Here is a 17091-nt window from a genome sequence, read left to right as displayed (position 1 = left end):
GACAAAGAAGGTTGCTCAAGGAGCTGCCTTCCAAATGTTTATGTACATACATATATAGGGATGGGAGCATGCATGTATGGATATATGTATAGAATGTTAATAAAGTATAGAAATCATGCTTTATGAAACATACACGTATTTTGGTAAATTACTGCTAGTATTACGTAATTGCTTTTAGAAACATTATATAATCTCGTAAACACCTCTTCAGTATTTAGCAAAATATACAAAAAATGGTGCTAAATGCTCAACATTCCTGTTAAGCATATTATCTACATCAGTGGGATGACAAAATCTACACACCATCGTCATATCATACCTGGTAAATCTGTCAATGATACACCATATGCTATATTCATAAGAGCTTGTTCTTCTTCATTACCAAATAACAGGGAGTTTTGTAGACATGCTTGGAAAAACTGTCTTGAATCTCTAGGGTGACATAGCATCAGTATATCTGAGGCTTTTAATGTTATCTAAAAGACAAAGACAGTAACATGTGTTAATATTTTGTCTGTAGAAATAATGTGGTGAGCTGGCAGAACCATTAGCACACTAAACAGAATGCTTGGTGGCATTTTGTCTGCCTTCGTGTTCTGAGTTCAAATCAATTTTCCTCTTCCCACAAATTGCTGGCCTTGTAGCAAAATTTGAAATCAACGTTTTTATGAAAAATATTAATGATTTCAAATCTTTTCTGCCCCAGGGAAATAATAATAATAATAATAATAATAAAAAAAAATAATAATAATAATAATAATTCTTTCTACTACTTTTCCCTTCTTTGTCAGTGTTGATAACTTTAAGTTTCACATCAGATCATTTGCAAGCCCTTGAGAATGCAGCATATACCTGACCTATTTCTTTTACTACCCACAAGGGGCTAAACACAGAGGGGACAAACAAGGACAGACAAACGGATTAAGTCGATTACATTGACCCCAGTGCGTAACTGGTACTTGATTTATCGACCCCGAAAGGATGAAAGGCAAAGTCGACCTCGGCGGAATTTGAACCAAGAACGTAACGGCAGACGAAATATGGCTAAGCATTTCGTCCGGCGTGCTGACGTTTCTGCCAGCTCGCCACCTTATACCTGACAGCATATACCTGGCCATGGCTGAATACAGGTTCAGGTAAGAATAGCCCCATTTTATTAAAAGTCTTCTGTTGTGATTTACTGATAGTCACTGCATATGACAGGCGAACGGGGAACTGGTGAATGGCAAGTTTTGGATGTGCATGCAAACTCTTATATGGACCTCCATGGGCCATATGGCCCTCAATTGAGAACCAATGGTAAAGATGTGGGAAGATGTAACTCAGGTTAAACGAAAATGCGACATATGAAAGACTGACTTACAACACAAGATACAAGACACGTTGTTAAGGACAAAATATCTTACCTCATAATAAACTCCATATGTCCTACCATCTGAGGGTGCATCAATCCCTTTCTTCATCAGAAACGAAATATTTTCCCAGTTGTTGTTCATTATTCCGAGTGCTTCATATATGAGGCCTTTATCATAAATATCTTGAGCCTTCATCAGACTTTTCCCAATAATGTTTGTATATTTGAGCTTTACCAAATCATTGCTGTGTACATTGTCAATCTGTTGTTTAGTAATTGCACGTATTAATTCTTGTACTTGGAAATACTGTAATTCTAAATCTGAACTGATCAAACCTTGCTCCACAAGTGGCATCAAAACATGCATCTTGGAAGCTGGTTGACTAGAAGAACCAGTCATTTCAACAGCTTCCTCAATACCAAATCTTCCAGGAAAATATGAAAGCACTTTGAGAGCTTCTTGCTGTTCGTGAGAGAGTTGAGAAAAGTACTTGTCCATTTCTTGTTTGATATTACGTCTGTTAATTGTACATTCGTCCAGCCAGTCATTGAGCTTGGTTTCATCACAAATCATTTTGTAGATATCATTAAAAGAGAAATTATGACGAAACTGGGAGAATTTTTCTGCAAAGTAAATAAGAAGTCCTGGCAGGCCACAGGCATATCTGATGATGTTGTGTATTTGTTCTTTGTTCTCATCATCCGTCTCAATGTCTGAACAGCGACCGAAAAGAAGCTGGGCATCTTTAATGGACAATGGACTCACTTTACACTCTGCAAATCTGATTCTATCAAACTGAAATGGTTTTCCACCACTTAAAATGAGAATGATTTTTAGATTTCTGTGCAGTGAAAAGTCATTGTCGCAAAGCTCCTGGAAACCTGGAAGGAAGCTTTCTTGAATGTTCTGGAAATCATCAAAAATACAAATTTTCCATTTCGTGTTGGTGATACTGGAACAATTGGTGAATGTATTGTACATGTTGGAAATATCAGACCAACTGCTATTATTAGAAATATGGATGTGTTTTATGTGGAGTCTTTCGGGGTTGATTTCATCCTTCAATTCTTGACAGACCTGTCATATTAGAAACATAACATTAGAACAAGTTCAAAGATTTCCATAGATTCACTTATCATTTTATTGGTCTCTCAGTTTTTCTCTTTCTCTGTCTGACTTTATTACTCCCTCTCAATAACTGTTTCTTTGTCTATTCTTTTGTCTATGCATTAGTTCAGGGTATCCTTTATATTCCTTCATATTCATCTTACAGTTTGTCTAAGTATCTTTCTGGATAACAGTTTGTCACTTTGCCATTCTATCTCTTTAATTATCTTTCTATTAATTACACAGTTGCTTCATCTCTTTTACTATCCATCTCTTATTTCATCTACATCTCTCTCACTCTCTGTCTATCAATCAATTATTCTTGTGCTTGAGAAGATCTGTCAAGTCAAGTGAGGTCGTAGTCAGGGCTGATGCTGGTGTTTCGTAACTGGCACGTGAAAAACACCCCTTACACTCTTGCAGTGGTTGGTGTTAGGAGGGGCACCCATCTGTAGAAACCATGACAAATTAGAGTGGAACCTGGTGAATCTCCCCAGCTTACCAGTTTTCAGTCAAACTGGCAGACCCTCTACAGCCAGATGCCCCCCTGACACCAAACTTACTTGTTTCCAAGGAAATATTTCTCTATAGGAAATTTCCATGGAATATTGGAAGTTAACGACATTCATTTACAAGAAATCTACAATGTCAAGCCGAGGAGATGCAAACATACAGACACACACAAACACACATATACACACCTGTCTGCCTACCTACATACTTACATACCTACCTACCTACCTACCTACCTACCTACCTACCTACCTACCTACCTACCTACCTACCTACCTACATACATACATACATACATACATACCTATCTACCTAACTGCCTACCTACTTACCTACCAACCTAACTACATACCTACCTATATACCTACCTACCTACCTACCTACCTACTTACCTACCTACCTACCTACCTACCTACCTATCTACCTACCTACCTGCCTACCTACATACATACATACCTACCTATCTACCTAACTGTCTACCTACTTACCTACCTATCTACCTACCTACCTACCTACCTAACTAACTACCTAACTACCTACCTACCTACCTACCTACCTACCTACATACCTACCTGCCTGTCTACCTGCCTGTCTACCTACCTACCTACCTACCTACCTATCTACCTACCCACTCACTTACATACATAATATATAAAGCAGTCAAACTTCTCTCAAACTGCCCATCTTCTTCATAACATAGGACAGGATACATTAAATAATATGATCATTGCCATAGACAGAATGGTTACAGGAGAAATACCTTTGATCATAGGTCAACCATCAACTCACCAAACGGTACAAAGACTTCAGTGACTGCCATTGTATGGGATTGAACAAGAAATGCTTTTCTCTTTAGTCAGTAACTTAACTGTAAAACCTCAAGGATCCCTAATAACCTACAGAAAGGCAAAATGCAATAAGGTTAACGTAAAGAAAAGAGAAAACAATAGTAAATTTCTTACAGTTTTCACAAGACTTGTTTTGCCAACATAAGGCAGTCCATAAACTTGTATTATTTGAGTATCTTCATCCTTGATCAAGATCTTCAGTTCTTCCCTCTCATAATGTCGTCCAACAAAGTGTCTGCCAGAATTGCCTTGATGTCTCATGTAATTGGGGGGTAATCGATATGGTGTTGCCATACTGATAATTTAGAAATTTCTTTCGTCTTTCTGAATTTTCAAAAGCTGGAATTCTGGTGAAGATAAACAGAAGAGATAATTGTTGTGTCATGGGATAAAGTGGGACCCTCAACTATGTATGATGCTTAGAAAAATAAAATTCTATAAATTTTCCACAAGAACAAATTCTACATCAAACTTAGGTGATGGGACACTTGCAAATGATGGAGGGTTCGAAGAAGTCGTTGAGGATTCTGCTGTTGAATTGCTCGTGTCCCAGATAGATTGTTAATTAATCAAGGAACTGATTTTGTTAGATCAAGAGTAAAATGAGTAATGGTCGTGCCGGATATCTTGGAAGTTTTCTTTACATCTTTGAAACTGAAACCAAAAAAGATTAGTATGACTGGAAACAAAAGTAAGAGCTTGTTACGGTTATCATTTTAGATTTTCAGGAGAAATTGTAACCAGCAGTGGTTTGTTATGACGTTTCGTATCTGAAGCAAATGAGTGCTGGCTATAATTTCTTAAGGAAATCTTTAGAGATGACTTTAACATGTGATTTAATAGCACTGCTAACACAGGAGAAAACAGTATCGACTTATAAGAGTATTTAAGTGAAACTGGTCAGACAAGTACCAAGAAGCTTTGGAAGAAATTTCTTAATGTCAGAATTCTCATTATCACATTTTGACCCGAATTTACAAACGGTAGTGGCATCAGACACTAGTGAAAATGGTATTGGAGCTGTGAATTTACACAATTATGAAGATGCTAGCATGAAAGCTGTAGCTCATGCATTCCTTATTTCTGGCTGAGAAAATTTACAGTCAAATAGAGAAGGAAGAATTAGCCATCATATTTGTGGTAATGAAATTCCATAAATTTATCCTTGGAAGACAATTCTGCTTGCAGACAGACCACCACCCATTATTATCAATCTATGGGTAAAAAATTGTATTCCCACACATGCAGCCAACAGAATGCAATGCTGGGGAATGATCTTAGGGAATCATGACTTAAAAATGGAGTATTTGCTGTCTAAAAAATAGGTACATTCAGATAGTTTGTTGAGGTTTAATACTAAAATATAGTGAACCACTAGGAGACACAGTGATAGTGGCGTTAAGAGCCGAAAATGGAATAAAAGGTATATTATGCAATGTTGTGCATGAATTACCTATCATATTGGATGAAATAAAAATTAAGGCGGAGATGGATGAGTTTATTATGAAAATGAAAAAATAGAGAGATCAGAAGAAACAAATGAAAAATGTGTTTTGTTGGATGAAACACAGTTTTGAACTTGTGTTTGATATGTGATAATGTGCTTATGTATGCACAGATGATCGTAGTGCCTGCCTCATTACAAGATCAAATGTTAAGGGAATTCCACACTAGACATTCAGGAATTTCTCGAATGAAGTCACTTAGTAGTAGTTATCTGTACTGGCCAAAAGTAGATCTAGATATCGAGAAGCTGGTAAAATCCTGCAGAGGCTGTGCTCTTGCAGCAAAGTCACCACCTTCAAAATTTCGATCTTTGCCCAAGACTGATTTTCCATGGACTAGGCTACACCATAAATTTAGCAGGACTATTAAATGGATCTTATTATCTAATAGGGGTATATAGTTTTACAAAATGGCCAGAAATGGATAAATGTAGAAAACTGACCTCCACAGTAACAGTGGATTTACTACACGAACATTTTGCAAAGTGTGGTGTTCCGGGCACCATGATCTCCTGATAATGGTAAACAATTTATTGCAAGTGAATTTAAGAGATTTTGCAAGACACTCTCAATTAAGCATATCACTACTTCTCTGGGTTACCCAAGATCGAACAGATAAGCTGAGGAAATCCAGAAATGAGGTAGTGGATGATGTAACATTGCAACTATTCCTGAGCATTTACTGTGTAACACAAAACGCAAATACCGCTTCAGGCATGTTGCCTGCTGAACTGACCTTGGCAAGAAAAATTACGTCAGCTTTGACAAGTTATTATCTGGAAGAAAAGTAAAAGCCAGGGAAAGCACTAAAAATATGACCAAGTATTTAAAAACTGGTGATAAGGTGTTTTTCAGAGTGTACAGAAATAGAAAAGAAGGTTAGGAAGATGGCATAATAATGAAACGGATTGGTAAAATCATGTACATGGTGTAAGGTTCAAAATGGGAATGTAAAAGACATAAATCAGCTAAAAGGGGTTTGCTGAAGAAAGGGTTACAAGGAAAGAAGTACCCATGGAAGTTCTTTACTATATTTTTGATGTGCCGACTCCACAAAAATATCAGTGAACCAAGGATTACCTGTAAAAATAAAAGAAAACATAAGAAATTGCTAGAAGTAGTTCCAAAACGGAAAACTTTTAAGCTTCCAAGGGTAGTCAGTCTCAAAATGGGAGATGGAAGGTTGTGAATTTTTTCGTATTCAAGTATGATAAATTGAAAAACAAAATTCTTTTAGTATTGAAATAAGAAGGAAAATTTGAGAAGGTTAGGGGAAAAAGGCTGAGTGGAGATGTTGTTATTTGTATTGTGAGAATAGTTTTAGTGATTGATGTTTGCAGGTACAAATTGTACTGCTGCATTCATTACGGCAACCCTGGTTGACTACCATGAAATATAAAAAGAACTTTTTCCAATTCATCAAACTTCGATAACAAAAATAATCCAAAACCTTCTGTCTCAACAAACCATTGTTCCTGAAAGTTGTTTTTCTATTTACTACGCATTGCTTGAAGCCAACTTTTCCTCCTAAACCTCAATCCTTAGATCTTATATCTATATATACATCTATATATATACCTATATCTATATCTATATCTATCAATCTATCTATCCATCTATCTATCTGTCTATCTATCTATATAAGATATATATATATATGTGTGTGTGTGTGTGTATGTATATATACATATATATATGTGTGTGTGTGTATATATGTATATATATATATATATATATATATATATATATATATATATATATATATATATATATATTATATTATATTAAATTAGAGATAAAACCACTATTAGGCAAATAAAACAGTGAAAAACATAAGCCAATACATAAAATTAATTTAAAAATATAAAAGTTAAAACTGAAAAAATTATTTAAATAATTTAAATTTATAAATTTTAAATATATATATATACAAATATACATATATATATATGTATGTATATTATATATTTATATATTATTTAATTAATTAATTAATTAATTAATTATTTATTTATTTATTTAAAAAAATTTATTTTTATGTAAATATCAAACGTATTAAAAGTTTAGTCTTTATCTTTCATTAAACTTTTAATACTTTTGATATTTATATAAAAAATAAAATAAATAAATAAATAAATTAATTAATAAATAAAATAATATATAAATATAAAAATATACATACATATATATATATATATATATATATTTGTATATATACATATTTAAAATTTATAAATTTAAATTATTTAAATAATCTTTTAATTTTTAACTTTTATATTTTTAAATCAATTTTACGTATTGACTTATGTTTTTCACTGTTTTATTTGACTAATAGTGGTTTTATCTCTAATTTAATATAATATAATATATATATATATATTATATATATATATATATATATATATATATATATATATTATATATATATATATATATATATATGGGTTGTCTGGAAAGTTCATGCTGATTTATAGTAGCTTATATTTCGACTTATTTTCGAATATGGTTGCGTCCATAAAATAGGATTTGACTACACCTCCATTTAGAGCACACTTTAAGCTATCTTTTCGTGGAAGAATGTTTATGTTCCTATAACCTGTATTAATTCTGTAACCCTTTGAAATGGAAGATAAGAAAGTTCATTTTCGACACTTGATGCTTTGGGAACCAGACAACAATTCCTGCAGCTCGGCTGGGACGTGTTACTCCACCCTCCATATTCCCCCAGATATTACTCCTTCGGATTTTCACTTATTCAGGTCTCTGCAGAATAGTCCTAATGGTAAAAATTTCAATTCCTTTGATGATGTAAAAAGATACCTTGATGAATTCTTTGCCATGAAACCACCTCATTTCTGGGAAGAGGGTATTTTCAAGTTAAAGGGAAGATGGAGACGCATCTTACAACAAAATGGTTCATATTGGATGATTAAAAATGTAATGGCAGGTATTTATTGACCTTTTTCTTTCCTTTAAAAATCGGCAACAATTTTCCGGACAACCAATATATATATATATATATATATATATATATATATACATACACACACACACATATATATGTATGTATGGGTGTGTGTGGATGTGTGGGTGGTGTGTATGTGCGTGCCCCCTCCCTCATCACCATTTGACAACCGGTGCTGGTGTGTTTACATCTCCAGAACTTAGTGATTTAGCAAAAGAGGTTGACAGAATAAGCAGTATGCTTAAGAAATAAGTCCCGTGGTCGTTTGTTTGACTAAAACCCTAAAACCCTTCAAGCCAGTACACCAGCATGGCTGCAATCAAATGATAAAAACAAGAATAAAGGTAAAAGGGACCCCTTTAATTATTATTTTATTCTGGTGGACCCCACTCCAACCGCCACTCAATGTGTTTAATAACTAATTTTATAGATACTTCTTCCAAAATTCCTATTTTGTTGTCACACATTCACTTGTGTAGTTTGAACCATGTAAAACGTCAGGGAAAGAAATTTAGCTGTTTCTTACAAGAAATACACTTGAAACAGAATATTTTTCATTGATCCTTCAAACACTTCTGTGATTCCCCAGTTTAATTTTGCTTGCGTGGACTCCCCAAAAAGGCTTATAGAGCCTCTCCCAACTTCCCCGGGAGTCATATATACAGCATGGCTGAGAACCACTGTTCCAGAAAGCCTCAAGGCATTTCAGAAAATCATGTTTCCCCTCTCATGTGTCCATAGACTTATAAAATTCTGTGCATCTTCCACAGAGAAACCTACTTTCATGGCGGGGATCTTTTATTATTTGGTTCGCCATGATCAAGTTTCTTGTCGTTCACATTCCCTTCAAAAAACAGTTTATTGAGTTGTTTAAGAAAGCGCGTACTCTGTTGTCAATACGACTATTATTAATTGTGCAGTTTGTCTGAGTGGCTTTGTTTGGTAAGGTGACATAGTTTTTTTTCGACAAATTTAGGTTGCTGACATAATTGCTTCTCGCAAGTATGTATGGGTGTGTGTGCCTGTACGTATGTATGTGTGGATTACGAACATATGTATGTATGCTTGCATGTGGGTGTTCATAGTTGTATGTGCTTGTGTATGTGTGTATTACCATTGAAAATGGGGATGGAATTACACTCAGCTGGAATTCCACACAGGTTAAAAAAATAAGTGATATGAGGTGTCTGTATACTTTCCCAATTATGCAAACGTTGACAGAGAGAGAGAGAGAGAGAGGAGAGAGAGAGAGAGAGAGAGAGTGACAGACGGACAGACGGACAATCAGAGACAGACAGACAGAGACAGAGAAAAGGAGACAGTGATATTTATCGCAGCCTAACAGTGCATTTGTAGTGTAAAGTATTATTACCCAAAAATGAATTCTAGATAATGTTTCATTTTGAGTATTATGACATAATCACGGTCAGATAATATCATAATACTGAGATTATATCATAACGCTGACATTATATCAAAACACTATATATATAATATATAATATATATATATATATATATATATATATATAATATATATATATATATATATATATATATATATAATATATATATATATATATATATATATATTATATAGATATATATATATATATATAATATATACATATATATATATATATACACATATATATATATGTGTGTGTGGGTGAGTGTATGTGTGTATTACCATTGAAAATAGGGATGGAATTACCTCAGCTGGAATTCCACTAGCAATGACCCCCACCCATCATTTCCAACGCTGTGTTTTAAAAACATGAGCAAAATCCCTGAAAAATTTCTCCCCACAAATTTCTTTATAATCATGATCTATGCCGTTTGAAAGGGATTTGCATAAATTTTCATTAAAAGATACCCATCTTCCTGAAAGTTATGAAGGGAAAAAGTCAATCTTGTGAATTTTCCAAAACTTCTCTCTCTGCCGCCTCGGAAAAATGCTTTCTCATAAATCCCTTTAAACTCTGAAGCCACAACATCTAAGCGGTATTTGTAGAAAATTTTGTTAAAAGGGATCCCTTTCTCTGGATATCATGGGGCAACAAAATCGGGGGCGTATACATCTGTAGTAAGGCCCTTTTATTTATACGACTTTTCCTTTTCTTGTTTATTTCATTCATTGTTTGCAAAGTTCTCCCCCACCACTCTCTCTCTCTCTCTCTCTCTTTTTCTCTCTTTCTCTCTCTCTCCTTCTCTCTCTCTCCTTCTCTCTCTTTCTCTCTTTCTCTTCTCTCTCTCTCTCTCTCTCACACACACACACACTCACTGCAAGGCTTACAAAATGGCTATTGAACTGACATTTCTATGCTACTTTGAGGGGAAGTGTACAGCATGGCCACAGCGACTGAAACAAATAAAAGATATTTAAAATAATAATCACCTGCTCCTGACGTTGATGTCCTTTAAACTCCCTTCAATCCTGAACAAGCAGACCCATAGGTTCAAAAAGACGTCTTAGCTGTGACATCCCCTCTCATTTTAAACCACTGTGTATCTAGGGCTACGTAATCCAATGTGCCTAGATTATTATCTTCTTCATTTTTTAACAACAACAGCGGTTGATATAAATGTGGAAAACTGGATTTTTCTCCTTCATTTCCTCACGAAAACTACACACTGAATGAATATCGAGGTGAGTTATTCCCCCCTCCCTGTCACAGTCTAATTACTCTATCGACGCTGTTGATTCGTTCTCCTTTCTTCTCTATATCTCGCTTCATTCCCTCTATTTTCATCTCTCTCTCTCTCTCTCTCTCTCTCACTCTCTCATTCATCTGACATGCTTCCAATCATCACTGTCAAAAGCACTCTCTCTACATCTATCTATCTATCTATCTATCTATCTATCTATCTATCTATCTATCTACCTACCTATCTATCTATCTATCTATCTATCTATCTATCTATCTATCTATCTATCTATCCTACCTACCTACCTACCTACCTACCTACCTACCTATCTATCTATCCATCCATCCATCCATCATCTATCTATCTATCTATCTATCTATCTATCTATCTATCTATCTGTCTATCTATCTATCTATCACTTTTCTTCGTATATCTTTCCTGTATCTGTCTAGTATTTAGTGCTATCAGAGAAACTATGTGACATTTCAAATGCTGTATGCACGGATCTCAAACGCCTACCTGCTTTATCTCTTCCCAGGTAGAGAAACCTGTCGATATCACAATTTCTGTGGAGATTTCTGGTTGACGTCAGAACCTTGCGGGTTTTAATGTCTATGCAGTGGATTTCTTCTACAGACCAGTCAAGCGTCCCAAATGCCGAATTTATGTATTCAATGGAGGTACTCAAGCTTTTTAAGAGAGAGTTTTTCATGGGAACATACAGAACACTTTTGACGCCCACCTATTTTTTGTGCTAAACCCAAAACGTCTACTGATGATGACTAACTTCTCTCTTGCCATTCCACTTATTGTTCTCTCAATAAGGGAACCATGATTAATGTATTTCTCTCGTGGCCTGTTTTTGACAAGTATTCATTCGTTTGTAAATGACTGTATATCCCTTTTCTGAATTTTCCCTGAAACACATATGCAGTCGTAACATCACAAGCACCTGTATCGTTCGATTTTACCTCTCTCACAAGAAGGTGGGTGTTGTAGGAACTAATATTCTCTTCCTGATTGAGATTCGAATTTCCAATCTAAAACTTCTCTCTTGCCATTCCACCCATGGTTCTGTCAATAAGGGAACCATGATTAAGGTATTTCCCTCTTGTAACGGTTAGTACTTCGCTGCAGTTGAGGGTCACCAATTGTAACGGTTTTTGTTGTTAAGGTGTTGGTTGCCGGTGTGCAAGATTGGGAGAAGAACAGAGATTGAAGTTGTAAAGAGATATTATTTACCTTTACATTAATATATCTCCAAAACCACGACAGGTTGGTATGTATAACTGGTTAAATGGAAAAGCATGCGAGGTACAAAGATCTAATTTCGGCCGGTAGGCGTGTACACGATCTCATAGTAGTATATATAGAGAGTGATGGTAATGTTACAGAGAAAAGAAAGTGAGTTAGTGAAAGGGAGAGTGGTGGGAGGAAACAACTGCTTCGTTGGTGAGTTAACATAGTTGTCCCATTGTTCAGCCGTCAGCCAGACTCGGTTCTCACTAACTGACTTTGGCTTGCGGAGTTCTTGTTTTTATAACTATCCAAAACCAGCCAGAAGGATAGACACATTGTTGAGAACAATAGATTTCGTTGGTGGTACCTGTTATCTCTATTCTAGCTTTTGGTGGCCCAGAAGAGATTATAAGGGTCAAGTGGCAAAACCATTATTCTGCTTAGCGATGGTATCTGGCAAATGTAACTGCTGTCACTCACAGAAAAACTATTGTTTTGCCGTGAGAAAAAAGCTGTTGAAGTGTTTAATTAAATTTGGCGATTGAGGATCGAATCCACGCCAAGCCTTCATGAACCACTGCACTCTCCTGACCTGTTTTTGACAAGTATTCATTCGTTTGTAAATGACTGTTTATACATTTTCTGCATTTTTCTTGAAACACACATGCAGTCATGACTGCACAAGCAACTGTATCGTTCGATTTTTAGCTCTTCACAATGAAGGTGAGTGTTGTAGAAACTGGAATTTCTCTTCCTAGCTGAGATTCGAAATCGAATCTGAAACTTCTCGTTTGCCATTCCAGTTTGTGTTCTGTCAGTAAGGGAACCATGAATAAGGTATTTCTCTCTTGACCTGTGAACCGTGAGTATGATAACAAGTTCACGTACAATAACGGTCGACCTACTTCTACCCACCCTTTGTTCTCAACGGTGTGTACACCCGTGTAACTATTGTGTATATTGCTATAAATAAGGCGGCGAGCTGGCAGAAACGTTAGCACGCCGGGCGAAAAGCTGAGCGGTATTTCGTCTGCCGCTGTATTCTGAGTTCAAATTCCGCCGAGGTCGACTTTGCCTTTCATCCTTTCGGGTTCGATAAATTAAGTACCAGTTACGTACTGGGGTCGATGTAATCGACTTAATCCGTTTGTCTGTCTGCGTTCGACCTCTCTGTGTTTAACCTCTTGTGGGTAGAAAAGAAATAGGTATTTCGTCTGCCGCTACGTTCTGAGTTCAAATTTCACCGAGGTCAACTTCGCCTTTCATCCATTTGGGGTCTATTAAATAAGTACCAGATACGCACTGGGGTCGATATAATCGACTTAATCTGTTTGTCTATACTTTTATTATATATATATGTATATATATATATATATATATATATATATATATATATATATATATTATACTATATATATATATTATATATATATATATATATATATAATATATATATACATATAATATTTATATATATTTGTATATATATATATATAATATATATATATATATATATATATATATATATTGATAGAAATGGTAAGACAGCAAAAGAATGAAAGAAAACTCAATATTATGTAAATAGAGGAATTTATCTGTAAATATAATAGGTGACAATTATTCGGTAATTTGCTGAGTGGTTGGTATTAGGAAAGGCATCTAGCTGTAAAAATCCAGCCAAAACTGTCACAGAAGTCTGGTGCACGGAAGTTAAATGAGTATGAGGAAGATGATGACAGGCTTTCCAGGACTATAATCACTAAACTGTCCCCTATCTGCCTTCCCCATATTACATCTTGGGAACACAACCAAGTCTTTAGCTAAACCATTTATATATATATATATATATATATATATGAGTGACACAATGTCGATTACAATGACGAGGGTCCCAGTTGATCTGATCAACGGAACGTCCTGCCGTGAAATTAACGTGAAAGTGGCTGAGCACTCCACAGACACAGGTACTCTTAAGTTAGTTCTCATGGAGAATTCAGTATGACATAGAGTGTGATAGAACTGGCCCTTTGAACTATGAGTATTACTCATGTTCGCCAGGTGAGTGGACTGGAGCAACGTGAAATAAAGTATCTTGCTCAAAGATAAAACGCGCCAACGGGAATCGAACTAAGGACCTTACGACCGCGAGGCGAATGGCCCCTTGCCACTAAGTCACGTGCCTTCAAAAACACTATATACATATAAATGCACATATGAATACGTTCCCAAACAGGGTGTTATAGGTTCAGGCATCTGCGCCCCTATTCCAACCCCACCAAAGAACTCCGACACATGTACCAGCCCTACACGCCTACCAACCCCTTAACACCCTACACATATTTCTACCCAACAGATTCGCATTCTTATAGCCAAACGTAAGAATTTAGAGACCAAGGGACGTAACTCTTAGTAAATTCCACACAATTATTTTCCGTGACTTCATTTCGTTCCCGCTCTCTCCTTTTTACAACAACCACAAACGAAATGTGGCATTTTGTCACCTCCTGCCACAAGGAACAGTCGAATGTTTATTCTATGCCTTCCATCTCTGACTCGGAAGCACATGTGTTTTAGATAACCATCCAGCTATCCAATATCTGGTTATCTGACAATAATTTTACTTTAAACAGAATACTTTTTCTCGAGTATTTATTTACTATTTTTCGTTTTGGGATTTGGTTTGCAGGAGTCTTTATATGAGTTCGTGTGTTGAAGTATATTCTATTGTTTCGGCGGCGAGCTGGCAGAAACGTTAGCACGCTGGGCGAAATGCGTAGCTGTATTTCGTCTGTCGTCACGTTCCGAGTTCAAATTCCGCCAAGGTCGACTTTGCCTTTCATCCTTTCGGGGTCGATGAATTAAGTACCAGTTACACACTGGGGTCGATATAATCGACTTAATCCGTTTGTCTGTCCTTGTTTGTCCCGTCTGTGTTTAGCCCCTTGTGGGTAGTAAAGAAATATATATTCTATTGTTTCTGGGGAGAGCCATTTTCTTTTGTGCCTTATTATGTAACACACTCACCGGTAAAATTTCCACGTTTTTCTTATTTTTATTGTCCTAAAGTTTTCGTTGCGTCTTGCAACCTTTTCAATCGTTTTATTTATTATTCTTTAACAAGAACAGCTTTGACACGGCTTCGAAGTCTCGGCTTGCTTATCCTTCATCAGACTGTGATATGTTTGAGTTCATCTATTGAACTGCCCATACCTATAATGTAGTCAATCATACCAAAAATGTAAAATCATAAACCATTCTTTATTCTACAATCTTTAATCGTTGTTGAATATCGATTTCATATAAATTAGATCGCAGTCCGCAAAGTTTATGAATATAATTCTCTTGAGTACAATTCAAATACTGCCTGAAGGTCTTACAATAAATACAAAGAACTGGGATTGAGTCCATGAGGAGTCCAGCCCGTTCTTCATTTTGGTTGAGTCTATCTACCAGGAGTATTTTCAAGGACTGGTACTTGCCAATAGCATTGAAATATCGTAGCTTTTCTTTCTCATTTACACTTCGTTTATGTAATTTCGTCAGTTCGTTCAAAAGATTTTCCAAATGGAACAGCTGGTTCTAGAAGTAACAAAGTGAAATTAAACAACATTATATATATATATTCAACAATATACGGAATGGCCATATAGGACATTCGACTCACTAGAAAGAGCAGCCAAACTCAAACCGCTAAATAGTTGTAATTCTGAAATAGAAAGAGAAATAAAAACGTTTACCCCTTTCATCTCTGGACTATGCATAGTTTCGGCAAACTTAGGCAAATAAATTAATTAAATTAAATTAAATTCATTTACATCCGGCGTGCCTCGTCAGCAGAGAGCCTAGGACGAGTATATGTCCACGAGGCTATGGTAAAGAAGCCTCCAGTCCATATGCTCTAAATTCTACCGCAATTGCGCGGTCTACTCAGCAGCACATATATATGTTGAATGTATATTATATAGTCTTTGACTATTTTTTTTTCTCACTAGACCGCTGGTAGCGGAGAATATTTTGCTACCCTTATATTTATATATATATATATATATATATATATATAGAGAGAGGAGAGAGAGAGAGAGAGAGAGAGAGAGAGAGAGTTTTCCCTTGTTAACAATTAACAAGGAAAAATAGATAAGTATTTACCAGGCTAGCAAAAAATTACACAAGTAAAGAAAGAGGGTGTAACCTTGTTTTTAAAGGTAGAAACTTAGGGGTTACTTGGAATTTTTGTAATATATAAATAAATAAATGGAGTTTAACGCAGGTATAAATCAAATACTTTACTTTTGACATGTTTCGAATATTATTCACTGATATTATTCAAAAGAATTAAATGGTATAAACAATACAATTTTCTCTTCAGGGATGTGAAAAAGCATGTGTCGTCGAAAGTAAAAGTATTTGATTTTAACCTGCGTTAACCTCCATTTATATATATATATATAAAATTATAAATTAGGGTATCTACGATGCTGACCACTGAAAAAATCGTTCTTTCATATTAAATTAACGATCTTATCCTTACCTATATAAATATATATATATATATATATATAATATTATAAATTATCTAAATATATGCACATATACACAGTATATGTACATACCTACATATATATGCATATATGGGTACAGGACATAAGAAACGTTGAACACAATGAGAAACGAAAAACATAAAAACAAAAAACATAGAGAAAAAGAGACATACAACATAAAGAACATTCCCCTTCAGTTGTCCCTGTTTCATCTACTCCACGTTACGAAGGGCAGGACAAAAGATATATATATATATTCTCAATATATATATATATATAATATATATATATATATATATATATATATATATATAGTATATATATGTATATAATATATATATATATAATATTATATTCATATATATATATATAT

General features: G+C 35.1%; 1 protein-coding gene across 1 annotated transcript; it reads right to left on the bottom strand.

The window, feature by feature from the left end:
• Nucleotides 1-319: 319 nt before the first annotated feature.
• On the bottom strand, nucleotides 320-10833 carry LOC115226912 (the record flags this gene model as incomplete). Its single annotated transcript, XM_029797892.2, has 4 exons — nucleotides 10691-10833; nucleotides 3938-4170; nucleotides 1407-2432; nucleotides 320-476 (listed from the first exon to the last, which is right to left on the bottom strand). Coding segments are annotated over exons 2-4 (1363 nt in total), but the record flags the coding sequence as incomplete, so codon positions are not given.
• Nucleotides 10834-17091: the final 6258 nt, after the last annotated feature.

Source organism: Octopus sinensis, unplaced genomic scaffold (assembly GCF_006345805.1).
Source record: "Octopus sinensis unplaced genomic scaffold, ASM634580v1 Contig00490, whole genome shotgun sequence".
In the NCBI taxonomy this organism is placed as follows: domain Eukaryota; kingdom Metazoa; phylum Mollusca; class Cephalopoda; order Octopoda; family Octopodidae; genus Octopus; species Octopus sinensis.
The sequence above is the reverse complement of the archived record's forward strand: the minus strand, read 5'-3'. Positions and strand labels throughout refer to the sequence as shown.